Source organism: Monodelphis domestica, chromosome 4 (genome assembly GCF_027887165.1).
Source record: "Monodelphis domestica isolate mMonDom1 chromosome 4, mMonDom1.pri, whole genome shotgun sequence".
Lineage (NCBI taxonomy): Eukaryota > Metazoa > Chordata > Mammalia > Didelphimorphia > Didelphidae > Monodelphis > Monodelphis domestica.
This window is the reverse complement of record NC_077230.1, coordinates 47,176,057-47,195,096: the sequence shown is the minus strand read 5'-3', so window position 1 is coordinate 47,195,096 and position 19,040 is coordinate 47,176,057. Positions and strand designations below refer to the sequence as shown.

Below are 19,040 nucleotides of genomic sequence, written 5' to 3'. Positions count from 1 at the left end.
GGTTTTTTTTTTTTTAAATCTGTAATTCATCAAAGATGGTGATTCTATCTTCTGTGGATAGAATACCTATTATTAATTAAATTACGAATCTCAATGTAATAAAAATGGGACACAAAGGCAGTGATTTTTTACTTAGTATCTATCTAATTAGGACACTACTGGGGGTTTAACAAAAAAAAGGTCAATGATACATCACTTAACCCTTAGGAAACTACCATATTATAAAGACACATTGAGCCACTCCACAAACATCTACTAGATGCAAGGCATCACATAAAATGTTTGAGACACAAATATACAGGTACAAGAACACAGAGGACAAGCAGAGCCAACAGCATGAGCCATATAACATAACATACATATTTAGTTTTTCACAGCTAAGTGGTACAATGTAGAGGCACCAGGCCTGGAGTCAGAAAGACTCATCTTCCAGAGTTCAGATCTGGCCTCAGACACTTAATAACTGGGTGGTACTGAGCAAAAATGTTTGCCTCCGTTTCTCTTCTGTAAAATGAGATGGAGAAGGAAATGGCAAACCATGTCGTATCTTTACCAAGAAAACACAAAATGGGGCCACAAAGTCAGATACAACAGAAACAACTAAACAACAACTTATTTAGCTGTGGGAAAAATAAGTAAAAGTGTCTTTAGTTGTCTCCTAGGCGTACTGGCATACTAAAAAGAATCCTACATCAGAAAAATCTTCAAGAAAGACCCAAAAGAATGTGATGGGGGGTAGGGGGGGAGGATAATTTTGTGCAGATAAGGTCTGCACAAACTGAATGAAAATCTGTTCACTGGATGCAGAGTCTGAGATTTGGCTACGTATTCCCCATGAATATCCCCAATAGTAATTCTAATGACAGGCGTAAAAAGACTAACTTGCACTGCGCTACAAAGAGATCTTTTCTTTGTGCAGCCTGATACAACCTGGCAAGCTCCCTCCTAGAGATCACCAATATCTGCTAAAATGTGCATGTATGTGAATGAGTGTGCATATGTGCATGTATATTTATTTGCTCTGTCACACATGCATGTGACCACATTAACCTGTATTAAGTACCTACACCAAAGACACTACCATAAGAACTGAGGACATAAAAAAGGGGGGGGGGGGGGGGGAGACATATTCTGTGGGTTCCAATTCTGTCTGTGGTGTACTACCTCAGTCAAACTGGACAGGTCACTGTAACTCCTTTGGATTTAGTTTCTTCATCTGCAAAATGAAGAAGTTGGACTGATTGCTAAGGCCTCTTCCAGCTCTACAACTATGATCTTATGAACCTATGATCTTAAGACTCCTGTCAGGCCAGTGCCTTCATTGATTTCTGAAGCTTACAGACCAATAACCACTGAGGGGTGGGGATGTAATAGGGACACACAAGAAGTTATTCATCCATTAAAAGCTTTTAATTTTTATATCTGCTTAGCTAGTTGGGCACAAACTACAGTTGTGTGTGCAGAGGGAATAAAATGGTAGAGGAAAAGGCTAAGCTATAAATATATGAAAGCAATGGTTGAAAAATGATCTTTACTCATTTTCAATAAAATAGAACATCAGGGTAAATGGGAAATAATCTACATGGTGCTATGTTATCCACACAGCAATCAGGCCTATGCATAAATTCCTAATAAATTCAGGGTACAGAAATTAAGGCAAAAGCATCTTAAAACTCCTAGAAACTGTCCTTCAGCCTAGTAACAAAAGAATATGTAGAAACAGTCTATGAATGGTTACTTCAGGTTGGAGGAAGTTCTTTTTCTTTAGAATTCTCAAATTATTTGCTGTCTATAGCACTGTTTTAGCTGGCTTTTTTTAAAAAAATAACTTACATAGTGCTTTTTTTTTTTTTACAATTTACATAGTGCTTTAAGATTTGTAATGTGCTTTCCATAGATTAAATGCTACACTTTACTGCTAGTTAACTTTTTATTCATATACCTCCCCTTAAAGTTTCTTTTTTTACTTACCCCAGTTTCTAGTTTAATTTCTTATAAATAAAGATCACAACAAATTATTTGATTAATGTATTTCATAAATATTTACTTGTTTTTTGAAAATTTCATTTTCCTTGGAAAGATCATTCTAAACAAGCAAACGAAAATCAAGCATTTTAATCATGTTAGCCAATTTTCTTACAAATGGCATAAGAAATGACATGACCATATTTAAATATTCCACAATATTTAGAATACTTTAAGATCAAAAAGAGTAATCATCTACAGAAAAACATTTTTTTTTAAATTTCTACCTAATCTAACAAATAAGAGAAAAGAAAACCAACTGAAAGAATGAGGGATGGTCAGCCAGGAAAAAGATTTAAATAAACAAGATTACAGTCTTCAGATATCTGAGACATTATCACACAGAAGAGCTAGACAGTGTTTTCTTGGTCTCAGAGGAAAGAACTAGAAAAAACTAGAAATGGGAAGCCAAGGAGACTGAGATTATTATGTCTTGATACAAGGAGGAACCTCCTAACAATTAAGACTATCCCAAAATGGAATAGGCTGTCCGGAGAAAGGGTTCCTCTTAACATTACTGGCTTAGAATTTAGAGGATCTAGGTTCAATCCCAGCTCTACCACTTACAGGCTATGGTACCTCTGAAGTCACTGACCAGCTCTAGACTTCAGATAGGTCACCTGCAAAATGAATAGATTGAATGAGATTTCCGAGTTCCTTTTCATAAATCTGCAATCCTTTAAACTTGATTAAGTTTAGAAAGTAAGAATCAACTAAAGAATATAACTATGGCTACATTCACTTTTACAATGCACAACACACAGATTACTTGATTCTAACATGGCCCAAATGCAACTTTACACAAATAGATAAAACGGTTTCATTAAGTGCTTTTTACCTTGTTTCCCAACTTGAAGACTTCTTCCAGGTTGGTGCTATTCGTATTTATCATAATTGAATCTGTATCTCCATAAATAACTTCAAGGTTCATCTAAATGAAAGGATAATATGTTTAATATGTACATAGTAGCCTTTAATTCAAAATATAACTGAAGACATTCCCTCTACCCATATCAGAGAACTTAAAACCAAAATTCAGCATTCAAGAGTGAGATTAGTTTTAAATATTCATTCAGTTTGCCCATTGTACTTGATTATATTAACTTAATGAAAAAAATGAAGGTCCAAGTATAATTCAGAAGAGTGAATAGGAAGCAAAACATAAAATAAATCTGTTTTTTTGCTCTGAAATAAAAAGTGATGAAGCAAAGCAAACATAGCATATAGAGATAAACTAAACTACAACTTGAACAATTTAGAATGGATAAATTAAATATTAAAAAATTTTTAAAAGGGATCTTCCTGACGTCTAGGTACCATCATGGTAAGTGGTTATAATAGCAGCTTAAAAATCTGAAACATAGCACTTTATAAAACATTTCAGGGGCACAAATTCATGTCAAACCCTTACCAGTATCAAACACTATTTAGCAGAATATGAAGGGTGCCAAAAAAAATCAATCATAACAAACAACACTAGAACGCATACAGTATAAAGGCCTGTAAGTAAACTCTAATTAGCACTGTTGCTAATTTGCCTGAAACACTCACATATAGGCTTCAAGCAGTGGCTAGATCATATCAGTGTTGGTAAAAGGAAAGAGCTATAATCCATTAGAGAGGATTACAGTAGTAAACTAGGCATCCCAAGAAGCGATTTCCCTCTGTTTGGGTTACAATTTTCTTTGAATACAAAGATTTCACCAGGTGTGATATTTAAAAATTGTTGTGTAATGAAAATATTCAATAGTACCTTTTGCACCATCTCCTTGGTATGCATCAAAATCTAAATACGTAAAAAAAACAACAAAAAAAAATACCAAGATTAATGTATTAGGAAATGAACAGAAAAGATACATAAACATATCTGTACAACATAAACATAAAATTCTACATGTTCTAGCTTTTCCAAAGCAAAGCACTTCTTACAAGTAGTTACCTAACCACCCTTTCATGTCTCTACTCCATACAGTAACAAGAAATTAGCAGAATCTAAAAATTTGTACAGGAAAATCAAATAATGCTTGCATATTTTTTCTTCTTTTAATAAGCTCCTGGAAATCTGTATCTGTAGGGAAAATTATTGACATTTGTATTTTTTGAAGAGAGCATTCTAAAAGCTTTCTAGGAAGGAGAAAATGATGTCCTTTCCATAATGAAGCTTTCCTGGATCTCTGATATTAGTACTTTTTGTACCTCAATTATGTGCTTATAATAGTCCATTTTATATTCTGGTTATTGGTACAAATCTTCTAGTAATCAGTACAGCGACTTCTATTATAGTAAGTACTTGCTAAAGGCCAACTAAATGAAAGAAATTTTTTCTAATAAAGTGAAAATCTTATCAGGAGTTCAGCAGGAAAAGAAATAAATTCAAAAGGGTCTACTTGAATTTTCCATAATTTCATCAGTGAACAAAACTTCATCTTTCTCTGTGCCAAGGTTCTTAGCCTAGCATCTGGCATCATTTCCAAGCATCTGTGAACTTAGATGGAAATAAACTACATCTTTATTTCAATGTAATTATTTTCCATTGTAATTATTTAATTTTATGCATTTAAAAAACAATATTCTAAGAAGTCACGCACACAAAAAGTCAAGAACCTCTGCTCCAACAGATAGTGGTAATCAGAGAATGTTGGAACTGGATGGGGCTTTAGTTATCACCAAATTAACTCATTTTATATCCAAGATCAATTTTCTCAAGATCCCTTAGCTAGTTAGTGACAGAGTCAGGATTAAGTCTCTTGGCTTCTGGTCAGAGTTCACCAAGTTAAGACTACTTCATAATTTTTTTTCATTTCCTATGTTTTTAATTGTTTTAAATGGGTCTGTACCTAGACTTTTTAATATCCATCCAGAGCCTTCTAAAATGTTACCTAAACTAGAATGAATTCTAATGGGTCTGAGTTACTGGAAAACCTTTATTTTAGTTATGCATATAATCTTATCAAAGACCAATGCAAGTCAGACTTGGAGTTATCTCTGATCAGTCACGTAATTCTGATGACCCTTCCTTCTTGCATATTTCCTATTGAACCTATTGAGGCACTTTACCAACTCAAGTTTGGAATACTACTACAAAAATTTCCTAATTGATCTTCTTGCTTATCTCCTTTCTTCCTGCTCTGGAACACCTTACAAGCCACAACCAATCTGCTTTGAAATGTTCAATTACTTCCCACTGCCCACAGAAAAAGGTCCTCAGCTCTTTAGCTTAGTATCCAAGAGCCAAAAAAACTGGCGCTGATAGGCCATTCAACTAACCCTTTGCATTGTTGACAGGATTTAATCACTTCCTTGCCCTGCCTTTGCTATTTCTGTACATCTGAATATGCTAAAATCTACACTCATTGTGTCACCAAGATACTAGGTAACAAATTAAATTATGTCTTCCATATTTAAAACATATGAAGAGATCTATGATGGAAAACATAAGCCAATACACCCCTGGGTAAAGTAACACAAATCAAATTTATCAGGGTGAAGATAAACTTAGTAATCTACTCTTCTTCAACACATTTCAATTCATTTCTGCTCAAAGCAATGAGAGGTTTGTGGAAAGGACAGAACTGTCAGTTTGTTAGTAAGAAGATCTATAATCTTGTTCTATCTCTGCCACCAACAACTTTTATAACTGATGGAAAGTTTCATTCTCCTTATAAAAATAAAGTGGTTGAATTAGATGATTTCTAAGTTCTCTTCCAGTTCTAACTTTCTATGAGACTTCCTAAATCATTGAAACAACATAACATCTTTCTCAAAACTTCTACCATCTACCAAGCCTCACTTCTCTGGACCTTATCTATAAAAATGAAAAGTGGATTAAGTTACCTCTAAGGCTCCCTTTTTAATTCCTTTAGAGTTAGAGCTAAACTCTAAAAACTTCACAAGGAAAACTCTCCTAAACCATCCCCAGTAGATCAATTCCCACAAAGGCTAACAAACATTTCTCTACAAAACTGTCCCATATTCTAACTCTGCAGCTGCAGACAAAGGGCAAAGGAAGTTTCCTCAGTCTCATGCTTAACTGGTTACCTTATGGTAAATTCACCCCAGTGGCTGCTTGATGGACCAGGAATTAGCTGGTTTTTGCTGAGAGCCCACAAAGAGGGCTTTAGCTGCCATTATATATCAGCTATTCCCAATTTGGTAAAAGGCAGAAATGATATACTTTGTTTTCAGAGGGCACAAATCTGAGTCATAACTCTATACCTTATTAACTGTAGGATAGACCAGTTACTTAATTTCACTTAGTCAAATTATATTTATTTATTCAGTGGAGATCATAACACAATTTTTAGCTATCTCATAGTTTTGCTATAAGGATCAAATAAGAAGAGAGCGATATAGAAACATAAGCTAGTATGAGTGAAGATTCAAAATGCTTCCTAATTCTAAGTCATTTCCAAACCTTCCCTGATTCATCAGAGTAAAAATATCTAGAAAACCCCTTACCTATAGTATTTAAATATGACTGTCAAGCCCCATCAGGTGATTAGGCAGCTGGTTGGTGAAGTGGATAAGACACTGGGCATGAAGTCAGGATGTTTTCAGTTGAAATCTGGGCTCAGATACTTACTAGATGTAACCCCAGGCGATTTATTTTAACTTCTGGTTACTTTGGGTTTTTTCCTTGTGTGTATGTAAAAATGGTGATATTATAATAGTACCTACTACCGAAAGTTGTTATGAGGACCAAATGAGAATATATGTGAAGTGATATACATAGTAGGCACTTAATAAATGTTTGCTTCCCATAATATGCTTATTCTTTTAAGTTGTAAATGGAAATATGTTTAGTATTTTCACATGTTTATGTGTTCTGCCTGACAAGGTCAATATAATTTAGATGAAAAAATCCCTTAAAAACATGAACACTATTGTACAAAAATATTCATAGCTGCGCTCTTTGTGGTGGCCCAAAACTGGAAAACGAGGGGATGCCCATCAATTGGGGAATGGCTGAACAAACTGTGGTATATGTTGGTGATGGAATACTATTGTGCTCAAAGGAATAATAAAGTGGAGAAGTTCCATGGAGACTGGAACAACCTCCAGGAAGTGATGCAGAGCGAGAGGAGCAGAACCAGGAGAACATTGTACACAGAGACTAATACACTGTGGTATCATCGAACGTAATGGACTTCTCCATTAGGGGCGGTGTAATGTCCCTGAACAACTTTCAGGGATCCAGGAGAAAAAAAACACCATTCATAAGCAAAGGATAAACTATGGGAGTGGAAACACCGAGAAAAAGCAACTGCCTGAATACAGAGGTTGAGGGGACATGACAGAGGATAGACTTTAAATGAACACTCTAATGCAAATACTATCAACAAAGCAATGGGTTCAAATCAAGAAAACATCTAATGCCCAGTGGACTTACGCGTCGGCTATGGGGGGTGGGGGGGGGGAGGAAAAGAAAATGATCTATGTCTTTAACGAATAATGCTTGGAAATGATCAAATAAAATATATTAAAAAAATAAAATAAAATAAACACCAGGCCTGGGGATGGCGGAGCAGCTATCAGATGCAAAGCAGTCCCATGGCCATAATGATTAAAAAAAAAAAACATGAACACTAATTCTGAGAAAATGCCTAAAACAGCATCATTAGCAGAAGATGCCCAAATAAATGCTTGTCTGCAAAAATGAATTTAAAAATTTTCAGCCCAAAATAAATTTGTCAGTCTAGGTTCTCTGGCCAACCCTTCAGTATAACACAGTCACTAAAATAAATTAAAAACACAATCTCCAAAAATAAATTAAATTCTTAAAGCTCAAAACTGTGATTATCCTGAAGAAAACAAGACTTGAAAGGCCTTTATTAGATTGGATTTTTCCCCCAGTTTAAAAAAAGCTTGACCACTGGAAAGACGATGCTATCCATGCACTAACGGCAATGCAGGTATTATAATTATTAGATGACCACTCTCAAGTTCACTTCATAAAATACCAGTCATAATATTAGGGCTACACCCAGCTGACAGAGGATCACTTTTAAGTGCCAGCAGCAATAAAAAAGAGGGTTATAAAGGCTTACTAAATTCATTAATAAGGCAGTCTGCAGTTATCTGATTTCACAGCAACACCTGCATATTTATCTACTCATTACCAATTGGATGATGGAATTTTTTCAAGCACATTTCAAAAATCTGCCAACTTCAAGTGTAAAAAAATAAACTTTGTGGTTAATTTTTCCCTTAACAAAGTACAGCTGTTGAGAATAATTGTTCAAGATCTTACCCTGTAATGTCAACTGCAGCAGAACAAAGAGTATTTAATTAGCAAATCTATCCAGTAATTCAACACCTATTATATAAAATGCCTTCGTGATTTTATTCAGGATAATTTGCTAAGAGGGTTATTACTGACATTCAGATGGAATTTAAAATTCCTACGCAAGTCGAGTCATAATAGCAGTAATGATCTCCCCAATCAGGAGATTCTGTGTCACACAAGGCTCTCTTGCAATGCAGCAGCCGATTTCCTGACTTCTTAATTCCTGGGCTCAGCTCAGTGAGAGCCCTTCATGCCGATATTTCAGTCAGCAATACATCTTTAATGGGACTCTATTAAAATACCTAGAACAAAAATGACTTTTTTTTTTTGTTAACAAGAATGACAGCACTGCCATCATATCAATCATTTCGGGCTATGCTGAACAGTGCAGGGTGAGGAGGAGGGGAATGAGGAAAGGAAGAGAGCGGGAATTAAAATCATATGAAAAAGTGTCTTAAAACAGGCCCCTGAAAGAGGAGTGGGAAGTAGAAAAGGAAATATAAAAATGCACTGCTGATTCTGTTTTCTAAAGAATAAACCTATATTTTCATAGGCAGATAGAATGTACTTCTTGTTTGTCTAATCTAGAGGTTGCTAAATAATAGCCACATAAGACCAATTACCAAAAATGGCACTAACCTGTAAAAAGTAATCTCTAACATAACAATTATGCCTTTTCCATATTTATATTCTGCTAAAATAAGATACCATGCTAAATGTTTACTCATGCCAAAGCAGACTAAAATAGTGCTTACTGGTACCATCAAGCTGCCACCATTTAAGAAGTAAAATACAAAAGGACAATTCCAGACACCTAAAATGTTCCTAACAATTAGCCCATTTTTATAGTAGGCATCACTTAGATATTATACACAATAAATATACTAAATATACCAAAGTTCACAAACCTAACTATAAAAATTGAGACTATAACTGAACAACTTAATGGAAACCTCAAGATACTAATGCTTTTAAGCTCCTTCCTGCAAGAATGCACATATAAAATTGGAAATACATTAGAGAAATTTTTAGAAATACATTAGGAAGACTCTTCTTGAAGTCCCACTTCAAGGCCTCATGAAGACCTGGAAGTAACATCACAACATTCTCAAAGGTTATGACAGTGAAACACAAACTTGGGGGGGTGGGGGATGGGGGGGGGGGAGACTGATTCTGCCATCCATAAACCAACCTAGTCGAGGACCTTTTCTTGTCAGATTATCTCTTGTACACATGTGTGTATATGTTGTACTCCTAAATAGAATATAAGCTCCATGAGCTTAGGGACTACCAGTTATCTTTGTATACTCAGGGTCTGGCATATAGGAAACACTGGAAAAATTCCTTATTGACTGGATTCCAGTAAATTATTTACACCTAAACATGTCTCTCCATTGCCTTTTAGAACCCCTACAATAATAATTTTTCATAAGTGTATAGTGCTAGATGATTCCAGCCAAACAATTTTGCCACTAGATTATTAGTGTTATAAAGTTGGGTCAATAGGTCAGGATATAGCTAACAATTGTTGAAAACAGCATGTTTTCTCCCAAATATAATCTTCGCCCTCTACCTTCTACAAAACTCTGAACTGGGCACTGATCATCTGCATTATGAACTGATGGCTGATGGACTAACTATGTGTTGTCCATCTAAATCTATCTCGTAGTCAAAACAAAAAGCATGTTATTAATCCACCTCTTACATGGTTCTATAGGTATTTTAAAGCTTGATGAAAGCAGCACAATAAAAAAGAAAGCAGTATATCTGGGAAAAAGTCTTGGCCCTGGAATCAGGAAGGCTTGTACCCAAATCCTAACTCTGACAACTAGATGAACAGTCTGGAGGAAATCATTTACCTTTTTGTAACTCAACTTTCTTATCCATGAAGTGGGGATAATGATAATAATACTTCACTACTTATTCATTATGAGCAAAGTGCTTTGCAAATTTCAAATACATACACTTACACACACATATAGACACATGAATTCTTTTCACATAAAGCCCCTGGAAATATCATTCAATACTTTATAATTTATCTCACATTAATCTTTCCAAAAATTATAAAATGAATTAACATAAAGGATGATTCATATTTACTACACAAGTGAGACAGACCAAGTTATCTGACTTAACTGTAGATAAAATTTAAAGTAGATATGGCTGTGTGTACATATTTTAAGGCTATTTAAACTACTTACAATAATAACATCTCATATTGAAATATACACCCTACATATTCAGATCTGACAAGGTCATTTTCCTTCTTAGAGGGCTCTCTGGTGGCACCCTACTATATGGGTAATCAAATATAAACTTCCAGATTTAGCATTTACAATCCTCCACAATTTGGACTTTCCAGGCATATCACATTTAATTCTCCTTCATACATTCTGCATTCAAGTCAGCCTACTTGCTATTCCTCACATAATATCCCATCCATTTTCCTTCACTAAGACTTTGCACAGGCTGTCCTCTGCTTTCCATACACTCTCTTTTCCCTACCTCTATCTCTCAGAATTTCTGTCTTTCTTTATTCAAAGTTCAGCTCAAAGCTACCTCCTTTAGGCATTCCTTGATACCCTCAGTTCTCAGTGCTTCCCTTCTTAAATTACCTTGTTTCTTTTTTACATTTACTTATATGCATGCATTTCTGGAATAAAAGGTCCTTGAGAGGAGAAAATATTTACATCTTTTTATCACATACTCCAAAGAAAAAGTCCTATTTTAAAGTTTACCTAATTAGTTCAATTTTATTAAGCAGTAAAAAAATTTCTAGTCAGGTGATCAAATCAAATATTGATTAAAGATCTTTCTTTAATTCATTCAGATTTTTTAAAAGTTTCCTATTTTCCCATAAAAACCCATGGTCTACTTTACATATATGAAAAGGGTGGATTGGGGGGGGAGGAAGGGAAGGGGGGGGGAGAGAGAGAGAGAGAGAGAGAGAGAGAGAGAGAGAGAGAGAGAGAGAGAGAGAGAGAGAGAGAGAGAGAGAGAGAGAGAGAGAGAGAGAGAGTGTTCCACTAAGAGCTTTTAGAAAGTTGCCAAAGATTTTGAATCTAATTCATCCTCTCGATTATTTCCAAGTTGTTTAACGTCTAGAAACTCTGGAATCTTCTCTTGCTTTATCTGGGAATGGGAGTTTGGGGGAGGATAAATACCTGCCTATCTTACAGGGTTATTTTGCAGAAAAGGAGAGATAATGGAATGAGGACTTGTAAACCATAGCTAGGATAAGCTTGGGTAGAAATAACAACTAGTCACCTTTTTTTACATAGTTATTGAAATTTACCTTTTCATGTATATTAAATTATTTTACTTTCACAATAATGGTATAACACAAGCCAGGCAAGTATTACTCTACAGTGTTCAGATTTTTACAAAATAAAAAATATGAGGCCATTTCTCCAGGAATCACATTGTTAATTAATAGATACATGTGCCTTCTAACAAAAAATAGCTCTCTCACCAACCTCCTAAGGAAAAAGAGAGCAAGTCCTGTCTTTCGCATATAAAGAGAGCTGTATCCCTTTTCTGATGGACTTGACAGCTCTACCTTAGGACCTCTCCTGCCAATCCTCACTGGTGGATATTTCAAGAGGAGATGGACTTAGAGAGCTGAACTCCTCCTTCATTACTTCATCACAGGAAAGGTAGATCTCACCAGGCTGACTCCAGCACAGGCTCTTCTCAGGCACATGACTGCAAAGTTTAACAGCTAGAGCTTGCAGACTTACTGACTAACCAGTCCCAGTGAGATGACTTGGAACCCAAGGTTTAATAGAAATTAATTACAATTCAACATTAATTTTCCTCAAGTCCCATTTTCTAGATGAAGGGACAGAAATGTTAAAGAAGTTAAATGACTTCCCCAGGGACATACAAATAGTTAGTGTAAAGGTCTTGTAGCCAGGTCTTCTGATTACATCTTGCCACTTTACCAAAGAGCATTTCCTCATCTAAAACTCCCTCCACTGATGAAATCACAAATCACATGCCCTCCCCCTCTCTCTAGTACCATCGATTAGGCAAAGCTAGCCTTTGACTATTTCAGATCACTGCTAAGTTTTCTTCAAGGAGTTAAAAGTATAAAGGGGAAGAGATAACTTAAGAGCTTAGGCAAAACATTTCATCCACTTGGCTATTATATGTGTCCCTTTACTTTACAGATGAGGAAGCTGAGGTCCCAAAAGGTTGAAAAGCCTTGACAATGATCACACAATTAGTGAAGAGTAAAAATAGGCACAGAATACCAGGCCCTTGACCTATGGCCCAGAGCCCTTTTCATTAAATCACACCATTTTTGTGGGTCAGAATTTTTTTAAACCCCTTTGAAGATGAATAAATATCTCTCATTGCTTCAAGTGACAAATGGGAACCTTCCCTTAAAAATAAGATGGAAGAAAATAGCAAAAGATAAAAGTCACAAACAACTCCATTACCATATGATTCAGTTCATTATACAAATCCCTACTTCATCAATTAACTCAACTAGCTTTCTTAGCATCTCAGCATGACAAATTCCAACCAATGCAGTCAACTGGGCCAGATGGCTATTTGTAATCTTGTAAACTTCAAACACTGAAATCAAAGATCTTTGGAAAGGGAAAAGATTAGGCTTCTGCTGGTAGTACAAGATGCAAAAGATTAGCTTTTCAATGATCTGATCAATTGCTGATAAGCATAACTCTCTCCAATAACAATATTTAAACGAAAAATCCAAACTTGAATCCTATATCTGAAACCTAACTTTTCCCACCTAAGAAATACTGATTCAGTTCAAACACAGTACATTGTAATGCAAACAAATACTCAAGAAGAATGCATTTCTACTTCAATGATGGGGACCCCTAATTACAAACATGACTAACAAATGTACTTCCCCCATACTTCCATTATTACCAAGAGTACACTATTTAAAAAAACACCTTAATTTGTCATTTAAATCTTCTGGCATCTCAAGTGTAAGAAATTTAAAACACTTTGAATAAACAATGCCATTTGAAACATTTAATAATGTTTATAAGTCTTTCTTATTTCCCTACAATGACAGGAGTCTGATTTTGATCTAAGTAGTTAGAAATTCAGCAACTAAATACCTTTGAATATGTGAAATGAATATCTGTGGAATCCATCTCTTCTTTCAGACCTTTCACTTCTACCTTAGTCCCACTACTTTGTCCCACTTTGTTCTTTTTAAAAAATCAACTCTCAGGGGCAGCTGGGTAGTTCAGTGGATTGAGAATCAGGCCTAGAGACCGGAAGTCATAGGTTCAAATCTGGGCTCAGACACTTCCTAGCTGGGTGAACTTGGGCAAGTCACTTAACACCCATTGTCTAGCTCTTGCTGCTCTTCTGTCTTAGAATCAAGTATTGATTCTAAGGTGGAAGGTAAGAGCATTAGATAGATAGACAGACAGATAGATAAAATGAATGAATGAATAAACAAATAAATAATCACCTCTCCATTGTTCTAATTTTATTTTATTTTAAACATCTTTTGCCCCTAAGTAAAAAACAAAAAAACAATTATTTTTCTAATTTCCATTCTTTCTCCCTACCTAACCATTCTGAGACCCACTGCTAAGTTGCATCCTCATGGCTCAACTATTCATATATTTTACTTGACCTTATTCTATACCCTATTACATTTACATCTGAAATGAAGCTTTGTAAAGGTTTGAAAGATGCCTTTATGACTCATTTAACCAAGCATGTTCACTGGTAAGACTTCAGATTCTTACTAAAATAAATGAGTTCACAGTTAATCCCTAATGGCTAAACTTTAAAAGTAGAAATATTTATTAAAAACTGAACTTTGAAATTATGCATTTATTTAATGCCATAAATAACATTAAAAATTCAAATGAAGTCTAGAAATGGGGTTTGCAGACTTTTAAAAACCCATATTTATATCTGTAAGACTGAAAATACAAGGTATGCAATGGTCCTTAGCTTTTGTTCCCAGCCCTACATCTTTAGCCCTTCAAATCAAAGCCATTAAATATCTGAAGGCTCAGAGTCTTGGATCCCTGATTGACTTCTCACCTAACACATCTATAGGGCTAATTAAGATGTGGCCAAACTGTGTCCAAATCTTAGTTAACATTACTGTTTGAGCAAGTTTCATACAACCTGATTAAAATTGACTAAAAGTGTCTGACTTAGTAATCACTTAGGCAGAATGAATTTTACATTAGCAGGATCAAGCACGCACCAGGCCTCAGTGGAAATGAAAAGGGCTTATAGTAATAGGATTTATAAATCCACCACATTAGGTTAATGGCTAAATGATTTACATGTAACTTTTCTCCTCTCCTCCCCTCACTTTCCAACTCACTAAAAACTATGCTTGGCATTTTCAACTACAGTGCCAAACACAGAGGAAATAGTCTTTCTATTTTTGGAATTCTAATTTCTGAAGAAGGAATGGGCATCAACCCATTAACTCTTCAAGAGCTAAATATATGAGAGGACAAATAACCAATTAATAAAATAAAATTATCTACCCGGTCCCAAAGTTTTTAATTGATCATAATTATTTATTTTGAAAGAAGGAGCCAGACTGACTACTGTTACATAACAAAGTTCAGCAATTGAAAACTAAAATCACAATAATACTTACAACAGAAGGGGCATTAATTAGCATTCCCCAAATATGCAATATCTTTGTTTTTTAACACTTACCTTTTGTCTTAGAATTAATACTACATCTTGGATTCTATGGCAGAAGCCTGGCAGGGGCTAGGAAATAGTGGTTAAGTGGCCTGAGTAATTAATCTAGGATGTGTCTGAGGCCAGATCTGAATCCAGGACCTCCTGTCTCTAAGTCTAGCTCTCAATCAGCTGAGTTGCAGTTATCTTTTTTTTCTTTAATTAATGAAATAATTAAGTCATGGAGACATTTATTTTTTATAGGTCATTAGTTGTAACTAGAAATGGCACAAAATTCTGAAAAATCTTCAACATTAAAGACAAGATGATCATATACAATTGGCTGCCCAATGGGTAAAACCTAAAGTTGGCAAGTGACTGAATCTTCATTTCCATAAGGGATTTTTTTTCGTCTCTAAGAAGCATTTACTCTTATCCCACTTATCCAATTAGTCATCAAATGTTGCCATTTCCACTGCCATGATTTCCTGCATCCTTCGCCTTCTCTCCACTTACATAGCTACCACTTTAAGTTTATTCAAACCCTCATTACCTCTTATCTAATTTTTTTTGCCACCTCTCCATTGCTAGCATCAAGGTTCTTACAAGTTCAATCTATCCTCTATTATGTGTTCGAAAGTGATTTTCTTTAAGCACAAATCTGTCCACGTCATTCCCTTACTCAATAAACTCCACTGCCACTAGGATAAAACAAATTTCTATGTTTAGTTTCCAAAATCTGGTACCACTCTATCTTTTCTGCCTCAGTAGACATCATTCTCCTTCTTGCATTCTGTATAATCCAGGCAAACTAACCTTGCTTCTATTCCTCACACAAGACACTTCATTTCTGTGCCTTTGTGCTAGTTGCTAGCCACATATGAAATGCATTCCATCCTTAAAGAACCACTAAAAAAAAAAAAGCTAAAGCATCACTTATTTACATGAAGTAAGTATTTCCCGATTTATAAGGTCTTTTTGAATGGGGAATTTCCCATTTCATGTTTGCACACGTGTGCCTCTGTATGTGTGTACACACACATATACAAAGGGTTACTGTTGTTTTGAGGAGAGAAGCAGGACAGAGACCAATTAGTTTGCCAGTTAGAGATTTTCAGTGTGCAAACCAGAAACTCATCTGTAATTCATTGTAGAGACCAGGAGAATTACTGAAGTATTAATGAAAATGCAGGATACGTTCCTGATTTTTTTGAGGTTGACATCACTCACAACCACATCCTTGCTCTTCCATACTCAAACACTAAATACTAGAGTGGATGGACAAAACTATTTGACCCACTATAACAATCTTATCTAATAATGTTTGTTTTTTTCCTTCTGCAAGAGGTAGAACTTAAGACTTAAGAACAGAAGAAATAAATAGCTTTTAATAAAAAGGGAAAATTAAAATACCCCTGAGAAGTCAACTCGCTAAGATATGTAGGATGCCACCTTAAAGAAACAGTCTTCTTACATTATTATTTGGGTTTACATTCAAGAAAAGAAAAAAGGAACATATATTAATTGTCCAATTAGTAGTATAAAGTACATCAATCTCCTGAGATAAAATACTGTAGAGTAAAAGATGATCAGAGGAAGTCAGTAAGTATTCTGTGAAGTAATAAAAGATTATAATGGAATTGGTTACATTCTACTCTAAATGTAGATTCTGTGATCCCTATGGCCCATATTTTTTTTTCCAGCTTTCTCATTATTCTGGCTTAGACAAGATCATGGATCTAGAGCTGCAGAAGGAATTTCAAGTCATTTAGTCTAATATTCTCATTTTACAAATGAAGAAAGAGAGGCCCAAAGAAGTTAAGTGACTTGCACAGGATCCCACAGTAGCAAGGGCTAGGATTTTAACTCAGGTCCTGTGACTTCATAATCAGTGTTCTTTTCACTACAGTTAAGGCTAAGAGTTCAATAGTCAAAGTTAGCCCTCAAATGACCATTTAGTGAGCTTGGAGAAATAAAGTGTTCTCTTAAATATGAATGGAATAAACTCACCCATAAAACAGAATAGGGTGTTATAATGGATCATAATGTAAAAATCAAGATTTATTTACAGGCAATTTTTTAAAAAAATTCTTCACTTTTATCTTAGGATCAATACTTAAGTATTGAATTATGAGGCAGAAGAACAGTAAGGACTAGGCAATTGGTGATTAAGTGACTTTTCCAGGGTTATACAAGTAGGACATGTCTTCAGGCAAATTTGAATTGGGACCTCTGGTCTGCAGGCCTGGTTGTCTATCCACTGTGAGCCATCTAGCTGCCCCTCCAGCATCTCCTTTTAAAGCAATAAGGACACATGGAACATGGAAAAAGTCATAAACCTACGATAGGCTAATGGTTTGGAACCCACTCCATTATTTTTCTAGCACTCTACTATCTGAGAGTATAATTAGGAAACATCATCCTCACTGCTTCTTAACTACCTTCCTATCCTGTTCACATATCAGATACACATTCTTTCTGTCACAACATTTGTCTAGTGTCACACAAAACAGTGGCCAACAACAAACCTGATACATGGCTGCTTAAGTCAGACTGCAAGGCACCATACAGTGACCTTTAACAAGAACGAATCTAACAGGTGGCTGGTGCCTAATACAAATAATTGTATTAAGCTCTCAAACAAGAACCAAACAAGAGAGCACATGGTCTTGTCATCAGTAACTGAGAATGCTGAAGTTGGTAATAGAGGTTCTCCCATCTTCTACTCAATAGTGGCAGACAAAAAGTGGTGAGCAACTCTCTTCTCTTGAACCAAAATGATAGTGTTGATGATCTCAACAGGAGAAATTAGCAACAATCAATTCCCTTCACAAGCCAATGGATCCCATTGGCTCCTATATAACTACTATTTTCCCTGCCAGCTTTCTACTGCATTTGGAAAGGGAAATTCTTAGATTAATTTTGATGTAATTTATTATCACTCATCCGATTGATGGTCCGGTGAAAACACTTCAACAGATTATAGAAAATTATTGAGTCCCTTCGTCCTTTTGGGGATGTATGGAGTTGTAATGAAGGAGAGAAGAGGCAGAAATCCATGACAGACAGGTGTTCCTAAATTACATTCTTCATATCCTGAAAGAGAAACTAACTAAGCTATAAGTGATTGAATTAATTGCCTTTAGTGACTAATTAGATTTTTCTAACATCAATCGTCTCAAGTTAGTCACAGTTTTCATCCACCTTTAACCCTACAACAAGGCACTGTTTTGACAGAAGAGACAGCTGGAGCACAGAGGGTGGGGTGGGAGGCACTGCTGCTGCTACAACCTTTTCTGAAAGACAATCACTTCTACCACAGTCCAAAAATTCCATTAGGTGAGGAAAAAAACAGACGGGAGCTTTGCTCACTGTATCACTGTGTGGCCCATGTATCAGGCTACCCACTCCCCAGAGAACCCATTATAACTGTCACTGTAAGAAAGGGGATACTATTCTCTTTGGTCAGTACCATGACCTTCCTTGCTCCCCACCCTCCCAAACCATCAGCTGGTGACCTAAAGCATGTCACAATGCAAATGGCATGGCCAGACTGATCTACACACCACTGGCACATTGGTCTCCTGATGAAGAGGCCAAATAGTAGATCGAGTTCCTGTCAGCTGCAAAAGAGCCGACACTCAAGCTGCTTAGCGGCTTCTCATTCTTTATTTTTAAAATGGTAGGGTGGGTTCAAGGACATAGTTGCCTTTCAAATAGGAAGAGACTAAGGAAAAAGGTATAATCCTTGTAAGTGAATACACAGCAAGGAACTTTGAAATTTCTGAATTGTCTCAGAAAGGAGAGTATGAGCATTTTAAAAACCATAAATGAATACATAGGTCTTCAAGAAAGATGGAAAGAGCATTTATTTTCAAAGAAACCATAAACTAAAATGATTACTTTTCAAGTCACTGGCACTTAATTCTCCAACCTATCACTGATGTTAAATCTTGATTTTCAGAAAACCATAAACCCCAAGAAAGGAAGGTCCAATGTCCTATAACAAACCTGATCTATTGATCAGGTTTGAACTGTACAACAGGTTTTTTAAAATGTATTAAAAAGA

General features: G+C 35.6%; 1 protein-coding gene across 1 annotated transcript in view; it reads right to left on the bottom strand.

Annotated features, from left to right (window-relative positions):
* POLA1 (DNA polymerase alpha 1, catalytic subunit) overlaps positions 1-19,040 on the bottom strand; it is a 345,771-nt gene that overhangs the window by 226,611 nt on the left and 100,120 nt on the right. Inside the window, exons 27-28 of the mRNA XM_007493400.3 lie at positions 3,779-3,811; positions 2,864-2,956 (exon numbers count right to left, since the gene is read on the bottom strand). Of these exons, the coding sequence (XP_007493462.1) occupies positions 2,864-2,956; positions 3,779-3,811 (126 nt within the window). The remainder of the gene's footprint in view (positions 1-2,863; positions 2,957-3,778; positions 3,812-19,040) is intronic.